Source organism: Pristis pectinata, chromosome 7 (genome assembly GCF_009764475.1).
Source record: "Pristis pectinata isolate sPriPec2 chromosome 7, sPriPec2.1.pri, whole genome shotgun sequence".
NCBI classification, from domain to species: Eukaryota; Metazoa; Chordata; class Chondrichthyes; order Rhinopristiformes; family Pristidae; genus Pristis; species Pristis pectinata.
In genome coordinates, this window is record NC_067411.1 from 20447193 (window position 1) to 20463484 (window position 16292).

Below are 16292 nucleotides of genomic sequence, written 5' to 3' on the forward strand. Positions count from 1 at the left end.
ACTTGCAGGGGTTGCAATTGCCCAGGGCCAAAGCTCTGGAATTCCCGTGCTAAACCTCTCAGGCGCTCTCTCCTGCCTCCTTCATCATTAGGACATTCCTTAAACCTCTCCCTTGAACCAAGCTAATATTTTATGTGGATCATAATTATGTTTCCTTATGGCATAGACAAGGCCATTTGGCCCATCAAGTCTATAGTGACATTCCCCTTAATCTTATCCCCCACTTATTTCCCTGTAAACTCTTATTTCATTCATGCCATTAACAACCACTTTATTATCCTACCACCTACCTATCCTAGGGGTAATTTATAGTAGCCAATAAAACTAACAACCAGCGAAAGTCTTTTGGATGTGGGAGGAAACTGGAGTCAGAGAGATACAACATGGAAACAGGCCCTTTGGCCCACCGAGTCCTTGCTGACCGCCATTCATTTACACCAATCCTACATGAATCCCATTTTGTTTTTATTCTGCCCACAATCTCATCTACTGTCCCCAGGTTCTACCACTACACACTAGGGGCAACTTACAGTGGCCAGTTAACCTAACAACCAGCACATCTTTGGGATGTGGGAGCAAACTGGAGCACCCAGAGAAACCCACACAGTTACAGGGAGAATGTGCGATCTCCACACACACAGCACCCGAGGTCAGGATTGAACCCGAGTCTCTGGCACTGTAAGGTAGTGGCTCTACTAGCTGTGGCACTGTGCTGACCCTGGGACACTAGGAAAAAATCCATGCGGTCTCGTGGAGAATGTGTAAACTCCACACAGACAGCATCAGAAGTCAGAATTGAACCTGGGCTGCTGGGACTGTGAGGCACCTGCACTGCAACCCTATCAAATTTTGTTTGATGATCAGCTTTGTGAAGCTTCACTGTCTTAACGATGGTATCTATATGAAGGTTGTTGTTGTTATACATGGAAGGCTGCCAACATTCTCCTAATAGACATGTTTCTACATAGTTATAAAGCATAAGTACTCTGTTTACACAATTGTACATGAAGTCATAACTATTTTCCTGTTTAGCTAAGCAAACATTCACCTAATGTCCATGGGGGATGAAAGGTGAGGGGCAGTGATCTAGCCAGTGAGGTGTGTAAGGAGGAGGAGACCTCTGAGTGCTAATTAGACTCCTCCTATAGGGCTGGACCAGGCTTTTCCTCTCCAGCATAAGGGGAATGGGGGTAGAAGTGGTTCAGACATGTGCATAAGGACTGGGTTTATCTGGACACCTCTCCTAGGGCCACTGTCCCAAATACTGAGAGTGGAGCACCCAGACAGGACAACCAGCAAACTTCTTTCTTCTATTCTGAAGAAGGAGCAGCACGGTCACACGCCTCACAACCTCAGTAACCCGGGTTCAATTCCGACCTCTGATACTGTCTGTCTGGAGTTTGCATGTTCTCTCTGTGACCGCATGGGATTCCTCTGGTACTCCCACATCCTAAAAATGTGTGGGTTGGTAGGTTAATTGACCACTGTAAATTATCACTAGTGTGTAGGTGAGTGGTAGAGTCTGGAGGGGTTGGGGGAGGTATTGATAAGGATTAGGGGAGAATGAAATGGGATTAGTATACAATGTGTGTAAATGGGTATTTAATAGTCGGCACAAACTCAGTGGACCAAGGGTTTGTTTCTGTGCTGTATGACACTATGACAGTTCCAGAGTCCATCCCAACTCAAGGCTCTCTGTGAGATTTGCTAGTGTTAATGGAATAACTCAGAGAGAATTTAATAAACATGTAACTTTTTTTCCTCTTAAAGTCATAAAACCCAGTGTGGAAGTATCCAACAAGATATAGATAAGGAGAGAAGCCAGAGAACAGAATGCCAAAGAATTTTCACAGCATAGTGAACGACTGCCATAACTTGATGGTTGAGTCTGATTTGTTACGATGTTAGAAGCAAAATACAACTGTAAAATATTGCTCCAATTCTTGTGTTACAAAATAGGTTAAGTTTAGGGAACTGATCATTTCTCATCTTTCTGACTGGTTGTCACCATTTAAAGATCATAATGAATGAAAAACACGATGATGCTGGAGGAACTCAGCAGGCCAGGCAGCATCCGTGGAGAAAAGCAGGAGGTCAATGTTTCGGGTCAGGACCCTTCTTCAGGATCATAAGTCAGGTCTGGTACAAATCAGAAGAAAAATCTCACGTCTACTTTTCACACCATAATTTCAACCTCAGCAATAATTCAGCCCTCTTGTATATAATGATGATGCTGCAGATAACTAAAAGGTAAAACTCAAGTTCTGTCTGACTGAGGTTATTCAATTGATGTCAAAGTGAAAGCTGCTTTATCTCCCACTTAGGATTTTGTGGATGCTGTGTGGAGACATTTCATCCCATTGCACTAAATTGGATTATAAGTAACTCCTGGTGATACAACAGAGTTCAAATCTAATGGGTCAAGTTTTATGAGTAAAGCCTGAAAATGCAAAATAAAAACAACTCGACAAGAGAGTTTCCCCGAGAGAATTGATTTACCTTAAAAACTAAGGAAAACAAACTTGTAACATCCAGTGCTACTTTAAACATCAGTACATTTCTAAAATTCCACAGAAGAATTTCAATTTTCTTAAACTACTAATCAAAGGACAGATTATAATCAAATAGCATGGTGTAGAAAAAATAGGTATAAGTCACTGTCATCTGGAAGATTTCTTCATATAAAAATATCTATGTTTAAAATTTAAAAAAATGGATTAAAGATTCAGGATTCCAGTTTCCTTCTACTCTATTGTTGCTGGATCCTGCATTTTCACTCCATTCTTTGTGTCTGATTTTAGCAGGCCAGTTTAGATAAAAGCAATGATTCTTTTTTTACATAATCTTTGCTTACAATATAAAATACTCAATAACAAAGACCTGCCTACCTTTGTAGATCCCAAGAGGTGGGTCTTATCACTGGGAAAGCTCAGAGGCAGAGAATGGCTGGGGTATTCTGCAGTATTCTTAGCTGGAGCCTTTTTGAGTACATCCACGTAAGTAACTGGGAAGATACCTTGCCGGTTTGTTCCAGGGATCTTTCCTTCATACCAGTTCTGATCTACCCGTCTGACAAGGATGACTCTTTCACCCTAAGAAAGATCAGATAGTTCAGATGTATACGCAGTAACATATATTGTTCTACTGCAGTATTGCGCACTATGTGCATCACATGAACAGTGAAGAGCAGACCAATGAATGTTTGGAGATCAAAAAACTGCAAATCTATAATAAAACTATAAAATACTGGAAATGCTCAGCAGGTCAGGCAGCATCTGTGGAAAGAGAAAGAGTTAACATTTCAGGCCAAAGACTGTTTCTCTTTCCACAGATGCTGCCTGATTTGCTGAGTGTTTCCAGCTTTTTCTGCTTTTATTAATACTTTTTGGAGACCTGTTCTGCTCTTGCAAAATTCTATGAGGCAGGAGGCACAAGGCCTTGCGCATTTATATGTGTTCAACTTTTCCTCTTCAGTGGTCCTGTGAAGATGAAAAGGGGGAAAAGAAACAAGAGTATCAGTTGAGCTGGGTACAGATAATCAAGATCTTGAGGGTTTGGCTGCTACACTGGATGGGTTGGGTGCAGTTGGTTGCTGTGGGGTTGGTGGGCAAGGGTCAAGTTCATGATAAGGTGGGGGCATGTGGTTGAGCAGCCCTGAGGAGAAAATCAAGGGGATCTGTCTTCACTGGGCTACCAGTGTTACTCTCAGCACCAAGGACCCTGGTCAGGCAGCTTCCCTTTAAGTCGCACCAAACCAGACCTCACATGTGCCGTGAAGGCATGATCCTTGCTTGAGCTGCCTATGCTATCCATGAGTCGATAAAAATCATGGATGTAGCCTCAAGAATGTGTTGCACAATGCTGAATACCACTGAGCATGTGTAAAAACCTTCAAGTGCTATTGATTCAAATTCACAGAGGATGGAAAGTTGAGGATTACAAGATCTGTTGCCCTTTTCAGTTTACTGGCATACAAAGAGGTCAGGATATGCCATTGAATTTCTATCCATTACATTTTAGTTGAACAACCTTAATCATACAAAAGAACTGCAAGAAATTGTAGAGAGTTGTGAACACCACTCAGTGATCAGGCAAACCAGCCTCCCATCCATGGACCCTGTCTACACTTCCCGCTGCCTTGGGAAAGCAGCCAACAAAACCAAAGACTCCACCCACCCGGGACATTCTCCCTTCCCCCCCTCCCATTGGGCAGAAGATACAAAAGCTTGAAAACACACACTACCAGGCTCAAGGACAGCTTCTATCCTGCTGTTATAAGACTCTTGAATGGACCTCTTGTACGATAAAGACGAACTCTTGATCTCACAGTCTAACTCGTCTACGTGCACTTTCTCTGTAACTGTAATTGTAACACTATATCCTGCATTCTATTATTACCTGTACTACCTCGATCTACTTATGTCTTGAAGTGATCTGTATGGCTGGCATGCAAAACAAAGTTTTTCACTGTATCTCCGTAAATGTGACAATAATAAAACAATTACCTAATTATCTAACCAGAATGTTAGAAGAACTCAATGGGTCAAGCAGCATCCATGGAGACAAAAGATGTAAACCAACGTTTTGGGTTAAGATGGTGCACAGGGCTGAGAGGGAAGGCGAATGAAAGCCAATGTACAGCAGTGCGAGGGATGGGTGGTTCAGATGTTGGTAGGTGATAGGTGGAACCAGATGGGGAGGGGATGATGGGCAGATGGAGCCAGGTAGGGAAGGGGGAGGGGGTGGGTGGATGGGAAAGGTGAACAAAAGGAGAACTAAACTAGGTAGACAGGTGAGTGTGCATGGGAGAAGAACACCGGGGTGTGGGTTACCTGAAATTAGAAAATTCAATGTTCATACCATTGAGCTGTAAGCTACCCAAGCAGAATGAGAATGTTTATCTTCATAACCTCAATGATATGTTTTGTCCAGTGGATATTTGGACAAGATGGAATGCAAGCTAAACATCCCAAAGAATACTGATGGGCAATTTGGAAGTTGCGTATGCATGGTGTGATCGGTAGTAATGCAAAGCTGACAAAAGTAATCAACAAGGCAAGAGATCATCTCCACTGGTTCCCACAAGAGTTGAAACCTGTTCCTTCAGGGCTCCCAGGTCTAACAGAAAGATTTCTTCCTCCTGAAAATGTTTACTCCTGTTAATTTCCTGAAGTGTCTTCTCCAAAGTGGCAACAAAGATGCCACGGAGAAAATCAATACCGTTCGCCAGGAAAAAGTACCTTCAAATCTGAATTAACTGGCATCTTTGATAGCCTGTTGAACACATTCAAGTTAGCAATGGTAACAATAGCGCTTGCCATCATTGATGCTCTTATTAATGGCAGGAGACTAGAAAAACAGGGTTATAAAAATCAAATCCAAGGAGAAGAACTGCAACTCACACAAGAAAATTGGGGGCATGGGCAGTGGAGAATGGAGTATTGCTCCAGCCTGTCGTTGGTTCTTAAAGGAGCAATGTGTTTTGAGGAGCCAAGAGATAATTAATCAAGAACTCAAATTCCAAAATTACCTTTTTTAGTGACAGTTCCACATTAGTATCTGCATTAAAATTATATTTTGCAATTGCTTCCCCAAATTCCCTGGCCTCTGTTGGTGGCGGGGGTCTTACTGGCTGTGCCTTTTCTGTCGGAGGCAGTTTCTGCAAGAGGTAAAGTCATCACCAATCAACAAGAGGGTTACAAAAAGGGGCAATATGAACAGTTTATGATATTGGATTAAAACAACTTGTACAGCAACAGGTAGAAAGTTACAGACCTCAACGTATGAAATGGGAAATATGCCAACTGTTCCATGCTGTTCGCCTTCGAACCAATTTTGATCTATTTGTCTAATAATGTAGACAATGCTCCCTTTCTTGAATGGTAATTCCCTGTAGGTAAATACGTTTTAAATATATCATTCTGATCACAAATCAGACTATAACAGTATGGCACAGAGCCTCCTAAATAAATGAATAATGTACCAGTCAACTAGTACTAGGCATATATTAATTGTAGTGCTCTGTGAAATAGTATCATGAGCCTTTGGATTCTTTACATCCTATCAGAAATGCAGCACCTCTGATGTTGCAGTAACACTGCACTGATGTGAACCCGAGACACAAGAAATTCTGTAGATGCTGGAATGTGAAGAAGATGGTGGATGTGAACCCACCATCTTCTGACTCAGAGCTACGTGTGTTACTACTGAGCCAGCACCCAGTGTCATTGTTCAGTACAGAAATAAGCCAAGAGACTAAATTTGTGTATTGGTAATTTCCATCAATGCCTTAGGCCTGTAGAGTACAAACCATTATGTGTCTCATGGTATTTTTATACTTTTCAGTCACTTGTATTTAGGGTAATGGTTTCCCAATTCTTTTGGGTGAAAATTCACAGTCTAACAACTATACAGGTCGTCCCTAGGTTATGGCAGGGTTCCCCTTCTGTGAACTGTTCATAACCCAAGTCGGAAATGTGACCGCAAACTGAGTTCCCAGGCAGCAGAAGATGCCTGCAGCCCTGCAGCAACTGGCAAATCCATCCTGCTGGTCTCCTAAATGCTTGATCACATGGAGGGGCTGCATGCATCGGGTGTTTGTAAGCTGGGAAGGACCTGTAAACTCTTCCTTGGACACATTCTCAGAAACCCTTATAAATATTGACATATGTATTACCCTCTCTAAACTATGCAAAAAACCTGCCAATTACATAAGGAAGACCAATGTTATCATTGCTGTTCAAGAGTTTTATTAATGAACAGCAATAGAAATGCTTGTAGTTTAACAGACAGATCAAAATATGGAATGCAGCTTTCCCACGACACCATGCAGCTCTGGGAAATTTGATGACATTATGGATTCCTGAGGGAACCACTCACAAACCTCCCGATGATGGACCCAAATTTGCAAGCCTCAGATTTATAGAAAAACAAACATAGTAGTAAAAACATCAACAACACTTACTTTGCTGTTTGAGCCTTAAAATCATAAATTGCTTTAGCAGGCTGTCGCTGAAAAGAGAAAATAAGTTTCAGTGTAAAGATTCTTACTGGGGAGATATACAAATGGCCACGTGTAAGACCTATGTCACCAATGTGATGGCACTGAGAGATTTGCAAAATTAAAAAAGGATTTGAGGAATGCAATTAGAACTCCAACATAAAGCTAAAGTACCGGTTTTGTACATGGTTGGATCCCCATTGGCTTTTTTTCCAAAAATTTTGGTTTGCTCTGATCCTAAGGACTGGCTAGATGACACATGCTATCAGTCTATTTCATTCAAATATTTATGTACAAGTACAAACTAGGATCTTCAGAACTAATTCAATCTAATTTCAAAGCTGATTGTAAATCCCTCTTTCTAGTATGTCAAAATAAATAAATAAATAGATTAAGCCAATATTGTGGCTTACAACCATTTTTAACGTAATTATTGTCAACAATCTGTATAAAATATTTGCAAACCAGAAGTAGGAATGAGTTAACTGGTCAACACACCACTCCTCCTATTCTGGAGACACAAGAGACTACAGACGCTCGAACCTAGAGGAAAAAACAAACTGCTGGAGGAACTTAGCGGGTCAGGCTGCATTTGTGGGTGTGGGGGGAGGAGAGGGATAATTGTCTTTTCGGGTCACGACCCTGCAACGGGATGGATGCACAGTCACAACCCAAAACGTCAACCAGCCTTTTGTCTCCACAGATGCTGCTTGACCTGCTGAGTTCCTCCAGCAGTTTGTTTCCCACCCCCCTCCTAATCCTTCTCCCATCATGTTCTAATTAGATTCCCCTTGACTGCATCCTTGCTATTCCACTCATATACCACCCCACCTGCTGGCAAGCTCCACATTCAAACAATTTTCTGGGTAAGTAAGTTTTTCCTGCATTCCCTGCATTCCCAACTTAAATCTATGGCACCTTGTTCTTCTTGTCTCACATCCTGAAATGAAATATATTGCATGATCTTGAAGACCTATCAGGTCATTCCCCCGTTTTCTTTTTGTACAGAGAAGAGCCCTAGTCTGATTAGTGTTTCCCGATTAAGTTCAAGCTCTCAGTTCTGGCAAATTATTTTTGCATCTCAATGCTTCCCTATCATTTTAATAACATAGAGATCAGAACTTGCACCAGGTATTGATTGGTTTAACATAACTTCCACGTGAAGGGGGGGGAGCGAGAAGGAGGGTTGGGGGAAGAGAGGGGGGGAAGAGAGGGGAAGAAGGGAAGGGGAAGAAGGGAAGGGGAAGAAGGGAAGGGGAAGAAGGGAAGGGGAAGAAGGGAAGGGGGAAGGGGGAGGGGGGAGAGGGAGGGGGGAGAGGGAGGGTGAGTGAAAGAGAGGGGGTGAGGGTGAGAGTGAGAGAGAAAGTGAAGGTGGAGTGAAAGAGAGAGAGAGCGGGAGGATAACTGAAGAAAGGTGAGAGAGCAAAAGAGAGAAAAGTGGAAAGAGAGAAAGAGAAGAACAAAAGGCCGAGAGACAGTGACAGAGAAATAGTGGCAGAACAAGAGCAATAGAGTGAGAGTGACGAGCAGAAGTGAGAGTGATAGAGTAACAGAGCACAAGCAAGGACAAAGGACTGCAATAGGCAGAGTGAGGGAGACAGATTAAATGATTTCTCTCACACTCTATTTTTCTTAAAAAGAGCAACTCTGTTAAGGCTCTAACCTCCTTTCTCCCTCGATCTATCTGTAAAGTAAGTGTGATTGAAAGTGCAATGTATTTAGTTCTTTGTAAAGTGTAGAGAGTAGAGCTGCCAAAATGCTAATCAAATACAACAATATGAAGGGAGTAAGACATGCTGAAATTGAGAAAGATATTCTGGCCTACGTTAAATACAGTTTAACCTTTGTACCATTCATTTTCAAAATAGTTTGGCAGGAGACTCAAGAAAAACATGTTCTAAAACATCCTCTATATACCACTATTTACTGTGGTGGGTGCTCCCTCTTTTCAGTTACCTCTTTTTCTTCTGGTTTCCTACGGGATTCAAGCATCGGTCCCCTGCGATCTTTTAGCGCTGCTCGGCCCATTTCAGAGACAGTCCTATGAGATTCCTGATCTATTCAAAATAAAATGTAATGAAATAAATTACAGCCTCAAAAATGTCACCCTCTCCATAGTCCAGGTGATTTTTTTTCCTGGCTGCTTGGTCAAAAGATAGATCCATATTTAGATTAAATAGCATTAAAATATTGCCACATTGTGAGGGTTTTCCAATAGATGTCTAAGAGTTTACATATTAATTCTAGGAAAATTCCAGTTTCAGAATAAGAAACATAATTGCCATTTCTGAGCACAGCAAATCTACTGTTGCTTCAGTCTTTCTGGGATTTTCCATGGCTAAATTCAATGCATGTTGAAGTCCAGTGAGTAGTTAAGAATAAACCTCATATAGGTTTCTGCTGATGAAGGGGCAGGAGGTTAAAAGCATCAAGTTCCACAGAGAGGATGGGGAGCAGTGGAATGCTGACGGTGACCAGTTACAGTCTCTGTGGAGCAGACTGTGGAACAACAGCCAAGCACTTTCCTCAATCAAAAAAATGCAACAGAATAGTTTCAATACTCCATGAAACCTTGTACACAAAAAATCCACTCCTGTAGCTGACTTTCAATATGGATAGAGTTGAATTCTAGCTGTTGGCCTTGCTCTGCCTTACTTTGAAAAATCCATTCTGACTGCTGTATTTGTAGAGGGAAATGCCTTGCTAAATTCCTGTTCACACATGGTCCATAATTTTATTTCTGGGAATGGTGTCTCCAACGGTCACCAAAAACAGAACACTAGCAGTAATAAATAGCTCTCATGATCACTTGGCACGTATTGAAGAGATGGGTTCCATGGTGTATTGTATACTTCCCTGTCACCCAGCAACAAATTATTATATTGTGATCTAGAAGTTGAAAACAAATAGCAATATGTAACAATATATTCCTTCAGCAATGCTATTTTTATTAACCTTTCAAATAAGATGTGCAACCACTACTGGCTTCATTGGTAACTGTGTTATGGAAATGTAATTATAGCTGTTTAATATCCACCACTTACCAGGCCTTTGGTCAACACTTCTTAATTAACTAACAAGTCACATCGACATCCAGATCTAGCTTAATAATCACATCTCTGCAAACAGAAGTTCTCCATTTAGCAATGTATTTTGCTGAGAGACAGTCGCGAATGAGGGCTGGTTGACTTGTTGGCATGGAAATTAATTTGTAATGTTAAAAACAGCACCATATAGGATGAATCTGCTGGATAAGTGGGCAAGGATGGAAGGTAGGAGGTGAGGGAGCAAGCTGGGTGAAGGTTTTGTGGGGAGAGGAGGTGGTGGGCAATAAAATTAAAGAGGACCTACCTGGGTCAAGTTCTCAGCACTGGACTGTGAGCTGCTCCAGAAAGCTCACTTTAAATAGCGCTGCTGCAGAGGCAGATCTCTGTGCTCAGAAATGGCACAACCCATGTGATTATTGAGAAAGGGGATGGTCGCGATATTTACTGATTTTTGGATAAGCAAATTACTCTAACTTACCTTCTGCACTGCTCCTCTCTGAGATAGCACTATAAAATCACTTTTTGGATTCCAAACTGCACATATTTCATAACACAGCTTACACAGATCAGAAATGGCATGCAGAGACACGTGTATTAAGACCAAGCAGAACCAAAAAAAAAATCTGTTGTTAGCAATCTACACATAGCTTAAATAAGGATGTTCATTCATGAATTCAAATGAGAAACACAAAAATGACAGAAGAATAGTAAATATTGAGACGAGGCCAAATTCATTTCTCCCTCTGATCTTACATAGAACTTTATTTGGACTAATATGTTTTCCCTCAATTTAATGCAATTCAAATGCTATATATTTTGGCCTTAACAGTTCAACGTTCAAAAGTGAATAACTGTAACAATATGAAATGATAGTTATGGCATAAAACTTAGATCACGGCCTAGAAATTTGTCTGTTTGACATTAAAGAAGCAAGATCGTGAAGCTGAAAATTGCATTTTGTGCACATTTTCTGGGAGTCTTGGAGTTAGTCAGTACCATTGTGTGTTTATTTTTGAGTAAGATTTTCATATTTGCTAATGTTGTTTCCTCAATGTCAGACTTGCCCAAATGATGTCAACGATAGTGTGAGGTTTTCAAACTGGGTAATGGACCTGAAATGTTAACAGTTTCTCTTTCACAGATGCTGCTTGACCTACTGAGTGTTTTCCAGCATTTTCTACTTTTATTTCAATTCTTCAACTACATTGGTCTGAAAAACAAGGGCTGCTGTTTACTCACCGAGGCTGCAGCTTTTTACTAAAGCTGAAGGCTCAGAAACAACATTACTGACAGCGTCAATCACACTGAACCTGCATTGATGGTCAGACCGCTGTGTACACTCTACACAATGAACTCTCACCCTCCCTTGCATCGTCAATGACTTTGCTGCATCCAAAGCTGCCTTCCAATGCCCATTTGTCTAGTCTGAATATTTCTCTTTGTGGATGACTTGGGTGCACAAGCAACATCTCCCAGCACTACAGGCACCCATGGTGATCACAGTGCAGGAGGCAAGCAAGAGCTCAGCATCCAGCACCTGATCCACCCAGGCTGCACAGGGCCACTCTCCAAGTCACTACTCTTAGACGAGCAATGTCCACACAGGCTCTGCTCCCGTAAGATACTCTTCACTCAACCTCTGACCTCAAAGCCTCTGGTACAAATTCACACACACAAGCCTACACTGCTCTCAAAGTCATCCTTGCTCTCTCCTTCCAAACTTCAGCAAGTTCCCAGCCTGTAGCAGCTGCTACACATCACATATCACAGTCTGTGGCTCAGCGCTGCATTAGGGAGATCATTGATGCTCCCTACTCCTCTAGACCAGACTCCACATGCTTCTGTCAGCCCACAGGAGCAGGCAGATGGGATATGTGCATTTGCTACTGCTGCAGCCTTCCCCAAAGGGTCAGGTATTCATGAACTGCACTCATGCCCTCCCTGGCAACCTCCCATCAAGAGTTCCCTGCTGTAGACATGAGAGGTCTCCATGACCCTCTTGATCAGAGGACCCCTCTTCTGCCAGTTATGTGGTCCACTACCCTCTTAAGGTTCCTCTCAGCAAACCTGGAAACATGCAAGTAGACAACACCCTCCAGTAAGAGAGCGAGAGAGAGAGAGCGCTAGTGTGTGTGTGGCTTAGGACTGGCTGAAATGTTCTGAGTTGTGTAGCTAAGTGCTGGCAATTGCAAAACAAAATCGACAGGACTTTCCAATAATTGCCGCTGTTTCCAGTAATTGCAACTGTCAAATATCACATTCTTTTTGAAACTTTTTAAAGCAGCATTAAAGAGGTGTGCAACAACAAATGCCAATAAATGGTGCACACAAATTTCTAGGCCCACCTCTTTGAACAGAGCATTCTTTCAAAATCAATTTGTTCCATTTGTTTAACAAAAATATTTCAGGAGACTTCAGGAAGGAAGTAGATAGCAGCAGGAGCAAATGAAAAAGAAAGTTAAAATTGATGCACTCTGTATCACTTTAAAGATCAAAACCTGATTCGTGTGCATGCTGGCAAAGAAATGAGCAGCTATTACATACAGCTGCTTTCAGAGCAGATACTAAGTTGTCTGTGCTTATCGCCAGTACACATAGTATATGGATCATTCAAGCAGAGGGTGAAGTGAAAGGAGACCCAGACCGTCAACACATGGGAGAGTTTAGAACAACATTTACAAACAAGACATATTGAACGTGTATGGTGAAAAAAAAGATGGGATTAAAGTAAAAATTCATGGGAAAGCTCTTTCTGGGGCAGGCATAATGGATTTAACAGTGAGAAAAATGCTCATTAGCACTAAAACTGCTGATCCATTAGAAAACTCTTTACCCACTTTTAACTAATCAACCCAAGGAAACATTATGTCAAATTTGTTTTCATTTTAAAAACACAAGAACTGAGACATTAAATGTTTGATGATTTTTACGTGGAGTAAACCTTTTACTTCCCCCTCACTAAGACAGTAGATTTTTCAGGTTGCAGTACAAATGACTGCACTAAAAAAAGATTTTTAAATGAACCTAGTTAGGTGAATAGAAATTTATAAGGCAACCCAGGCATCAACAATAAGAAATTGGACTAAGCATCAAACTTTATTCAAATCTTGCAAACCTCATTAACTCTACTCACTAAAAGTAATAATTTGCTTACAGCTGGATAACTTGTAGAATTCATCTACTGTCCTCATTTAATTAATTTACTTTAAAATTTGACAGCATTTACACATTTAGAATAGTCAAGGTCAGGAAATGAAAAACAGCCATGGGGATGAAATGGTATACCTGCACCCAACAGGTTTCAACCTTTCAGTTCAGTTTAATTTCACCCCCCCCCCCCCCCCAATAATACTTAATTGTATTACCATATGGATTTTCTGTGCTTTTACAGACCAAAGTTTGTGTTAAAATTAGGTTGAATGCCTCCTTACTCTATAATCCCCTAACAATATTTTATGTCATTAAATTTATGCTATAGATGAGAAATGGATGAAGAATGTATGGTGATGATCACACAATTCCCAGACACACACTGAAGATTATGATTTGCTTGCCACCTTGGTAGTAGGTACAATCACTCTCTGGGTTGTTGTTGGTGTCCATGTCCTGATAAGAGGCACTAAATTGATTTTTTTCATAGTCACACTGGTACAAAGGAACAATAACCTCCCCTTCTTGCTGCAGAGAAGGCTGTGGACTAACTTTCTTCCTTAGGACTTTGAGGGACGAATTCCGTTCAGGGATATCTGGAAGCAGTTCAGTTATAAGTCTGTGCAATATGCTGTTATCAGGTAAACTTCCACGCCTTTTCTCTGCTTTGATGTGATCATAGATATCTTTCAAGGCAGAGTCCAGGGCTTCAAACACTGATTTAGATTTTGGCTTTTCAGGTTTTCTTTGGGCTGGCAGGACCTTTTTCCTCCTGAAAGGCACTGGGCTGACCAGGAAGGCGAGCTTTGAAAGGTTGGAGTCAGCTTCGGGTTTCCTTGAAGTCGGTTTCTTGTCTTGATTTGCCCTTTCGTGTTTCAGCATGGTAGTGAACCTGGTGTACGAGGCTGGACATCTGCCCTTGCAGGAGCTGAGAAGGTGCTTATGGTGGTGGAGGTGGTGACCGGAGCCATAAATGCTTTCTGAAGATGTGAAGGAGTAATGATCAAAATCACTCTCACTGCAAAAAGAGGAGCCTTCAATCGGCATGTAATCACTGAGGTCAGACACCACGGCCTCGTGGTCACTGTCCATCTCAGCGCTTTCAAACCGCGAAGCCAGTCTTGACTGATTTTCATTTGTTATTTTGATATGAATTGGCATCATAGCTTTGGACATGCAATAATGTTGCTGCATTGTAGACAGTTTCCTGCCTTGATTTTCCTCATCCAGTAAAGATTCAATGGATAACCGCCGCCTTGGGAAGACTCTCTTATTAGAAGCTGTATAGGATGCTTCCGATAAAATTGCTTTGTCCAGATTGGGCATAGATTTTGACTTAATAAGTTTCTCAAATTCAGAGATTCTGGTCGGCACCATGTCCCTTGGTACCTCAGTGGAAAATTCCTTCCATTCCGAAAAGATGCCCCTGTGCTGCTCTTGTTCGTATTGTAACACCCTGGACTTCACAGTGCAGATGACATCTGGATTTATCAACTCCTTGCGATTTATGTGGTGCATTTTCTTGTAGAGCTTCAGGAAGCCTTTGCCACCACGAGCTGACTTGCAGCGAATCCGCGGTCTATGGGGCTTTGCGCTCGCCATCCCATGCGGCGACAGCCAACCTCTGGAATATTCGCCCTTGGCCTGCTCTTCGCAAAGTAACGACACCATGCTCTCAGACTTTGTCTGCCCCTCCTGAAGAACCTCATCATAGTCACTCTGCAGCAGATCATCATAGCTGCGAGACTTCAGTTTTGGTGAGGTCCCTTCGTCTGTGCTGCTCCAAGTTTCTGCATTTTGTCGATTCAGATGCCAGCCATTCTTGAACAGTACGGACCTTTTTGGGCTAGGTGTAATTACAACCAAGGGCTGGCTATGGCGGCTACTATAACCTAACTCAGGAGAGGAATTCTGGTTTTGCAGTACATAGCTAAGTGGGCATTGTCTGCTAATATCCCCACCTTTCAGATCCAGAGAGCAGCATGATGAAAGAGAGACAATTCCAGAATTAACTAGACATACATGGCAGTGTTTCAGTAGCAGAAAATCAGTAAGAAAAGCAAAGAAGCAAGAAAAGAGAGCATGAACATAATTACTACATAATGTACATAGCCATGTCTGTGAAATACAGGCAGTAAGATACTGTAATATCCATTTTCATTGACTTAAAGCCTCTCCTATACAACTTAAAATGATAACATTTCACAAGCAGTACACATATTAAGTTTATTTCTTCTTTTCTAGGGATATTGACCTTCAGCTTTACATTTTCCCTTTTATGTATAAAAATTGGAAAAATAATAAAGAGAGAAAGGTGCTGAATATTGGGAGTTCCCTCCCCCACCGATCCAACCTAAAGACCCTAAAATCAGAATGGGATAGTTTATGTGTAACATTGGCTAAATATTTACACTTGGTAGCAATGAGCTCACTTTTGTTTGGTTTAATCAAATTACAACTGTTCCATGTTTACTCAATTGTTACAAAAATTTCATGTCGCCAATCTGTGTAAAGAGATGACACAAATGATTATACTAATATTTAAAATTTGCCTGGTGTGTACACTGGTGATGAGATGAGTATGTTATGCCCTCCAGTGGCTGTTTCATTTCCTATTAGAATATCCATTACTTGGCAGCTCATTAAATGGCTCAGTTTGAAAACTACCATGGTGAACAGCAGTTCAGAAGGCATACGTTTATTAGAATAGTAATTATTCTGATAAAATTTACTGACATAGCTGTAACATTACTAACATTTTTACCGAAGGTAACTTAAGATTTGTTTTCTGTATGATGTTAGCTCTTTGAAAACAACTAGTTTTATCTCATTACTATTTCAGGTTCTGATGCATGGACATTATATTGTAATCAAACAGTCACACTATTTTGCTATTTACATACAAACAGAACAGACTATTGAAAGTTTAATGAAGGTGGCTGAAAAGCATATCAACAAGAATCTAGAGTTCTGACAGAAAATAAACAATTCTACACACGTATAACCTTTGTAAGAAAAGCCCATAATCCCTAATCTTGCAGAATTCTTTAATATTTTGTTTAAATATTTTGATTTATTGCAATTCTAATTGGATA

General features: G+C 41.2%; 1 protein-coding gene across 16 annotated transcripts in view; it reads right to left on the reverse strand.

Annotated features, from left to right (window-relative positions):
- LOC127572413 (sorbin and SH3 domain-containing protein 2-like) overlaps positions 1–16292 on the reverse strand; it is a 337556-nt gene that overhangs the window by 25330 nt on the left and 295934 nt on the right. For 12 of the 16 annotated variants that reach the window (XM_052019641.1, XM_052019636.1, XM_052019633.1 and 9 more), the window contains 6 exons: positions 13605–15158; positions 8957–9057; positions 6965–7011; positions 5776–5890; positions 5531–5659; positions 2889–3092 (listed from right to left, as the gene is read on the reverse strand). In XM_052019641.1, the coding sequence (XP_051875601.1) occupies positions 2889–3092; positions 5531–5659; positions 5776–5890; positions 6965–7011; positions 8957–9057; positions 13605–15158 (2150 nt within the window). The remainder of the gene's footprint in view (positions 1–2888; positions 3093–5530; positions 5660–5775; positions 5891–6964; positions 7012–8956; positions 9058–13604; positions 15159–16292) is intronic. The other 4 variants (XM_052019640.1, XM_052019638.1, XM_052019639.1 and 1 more) reach the window with 1 other exon arrangement.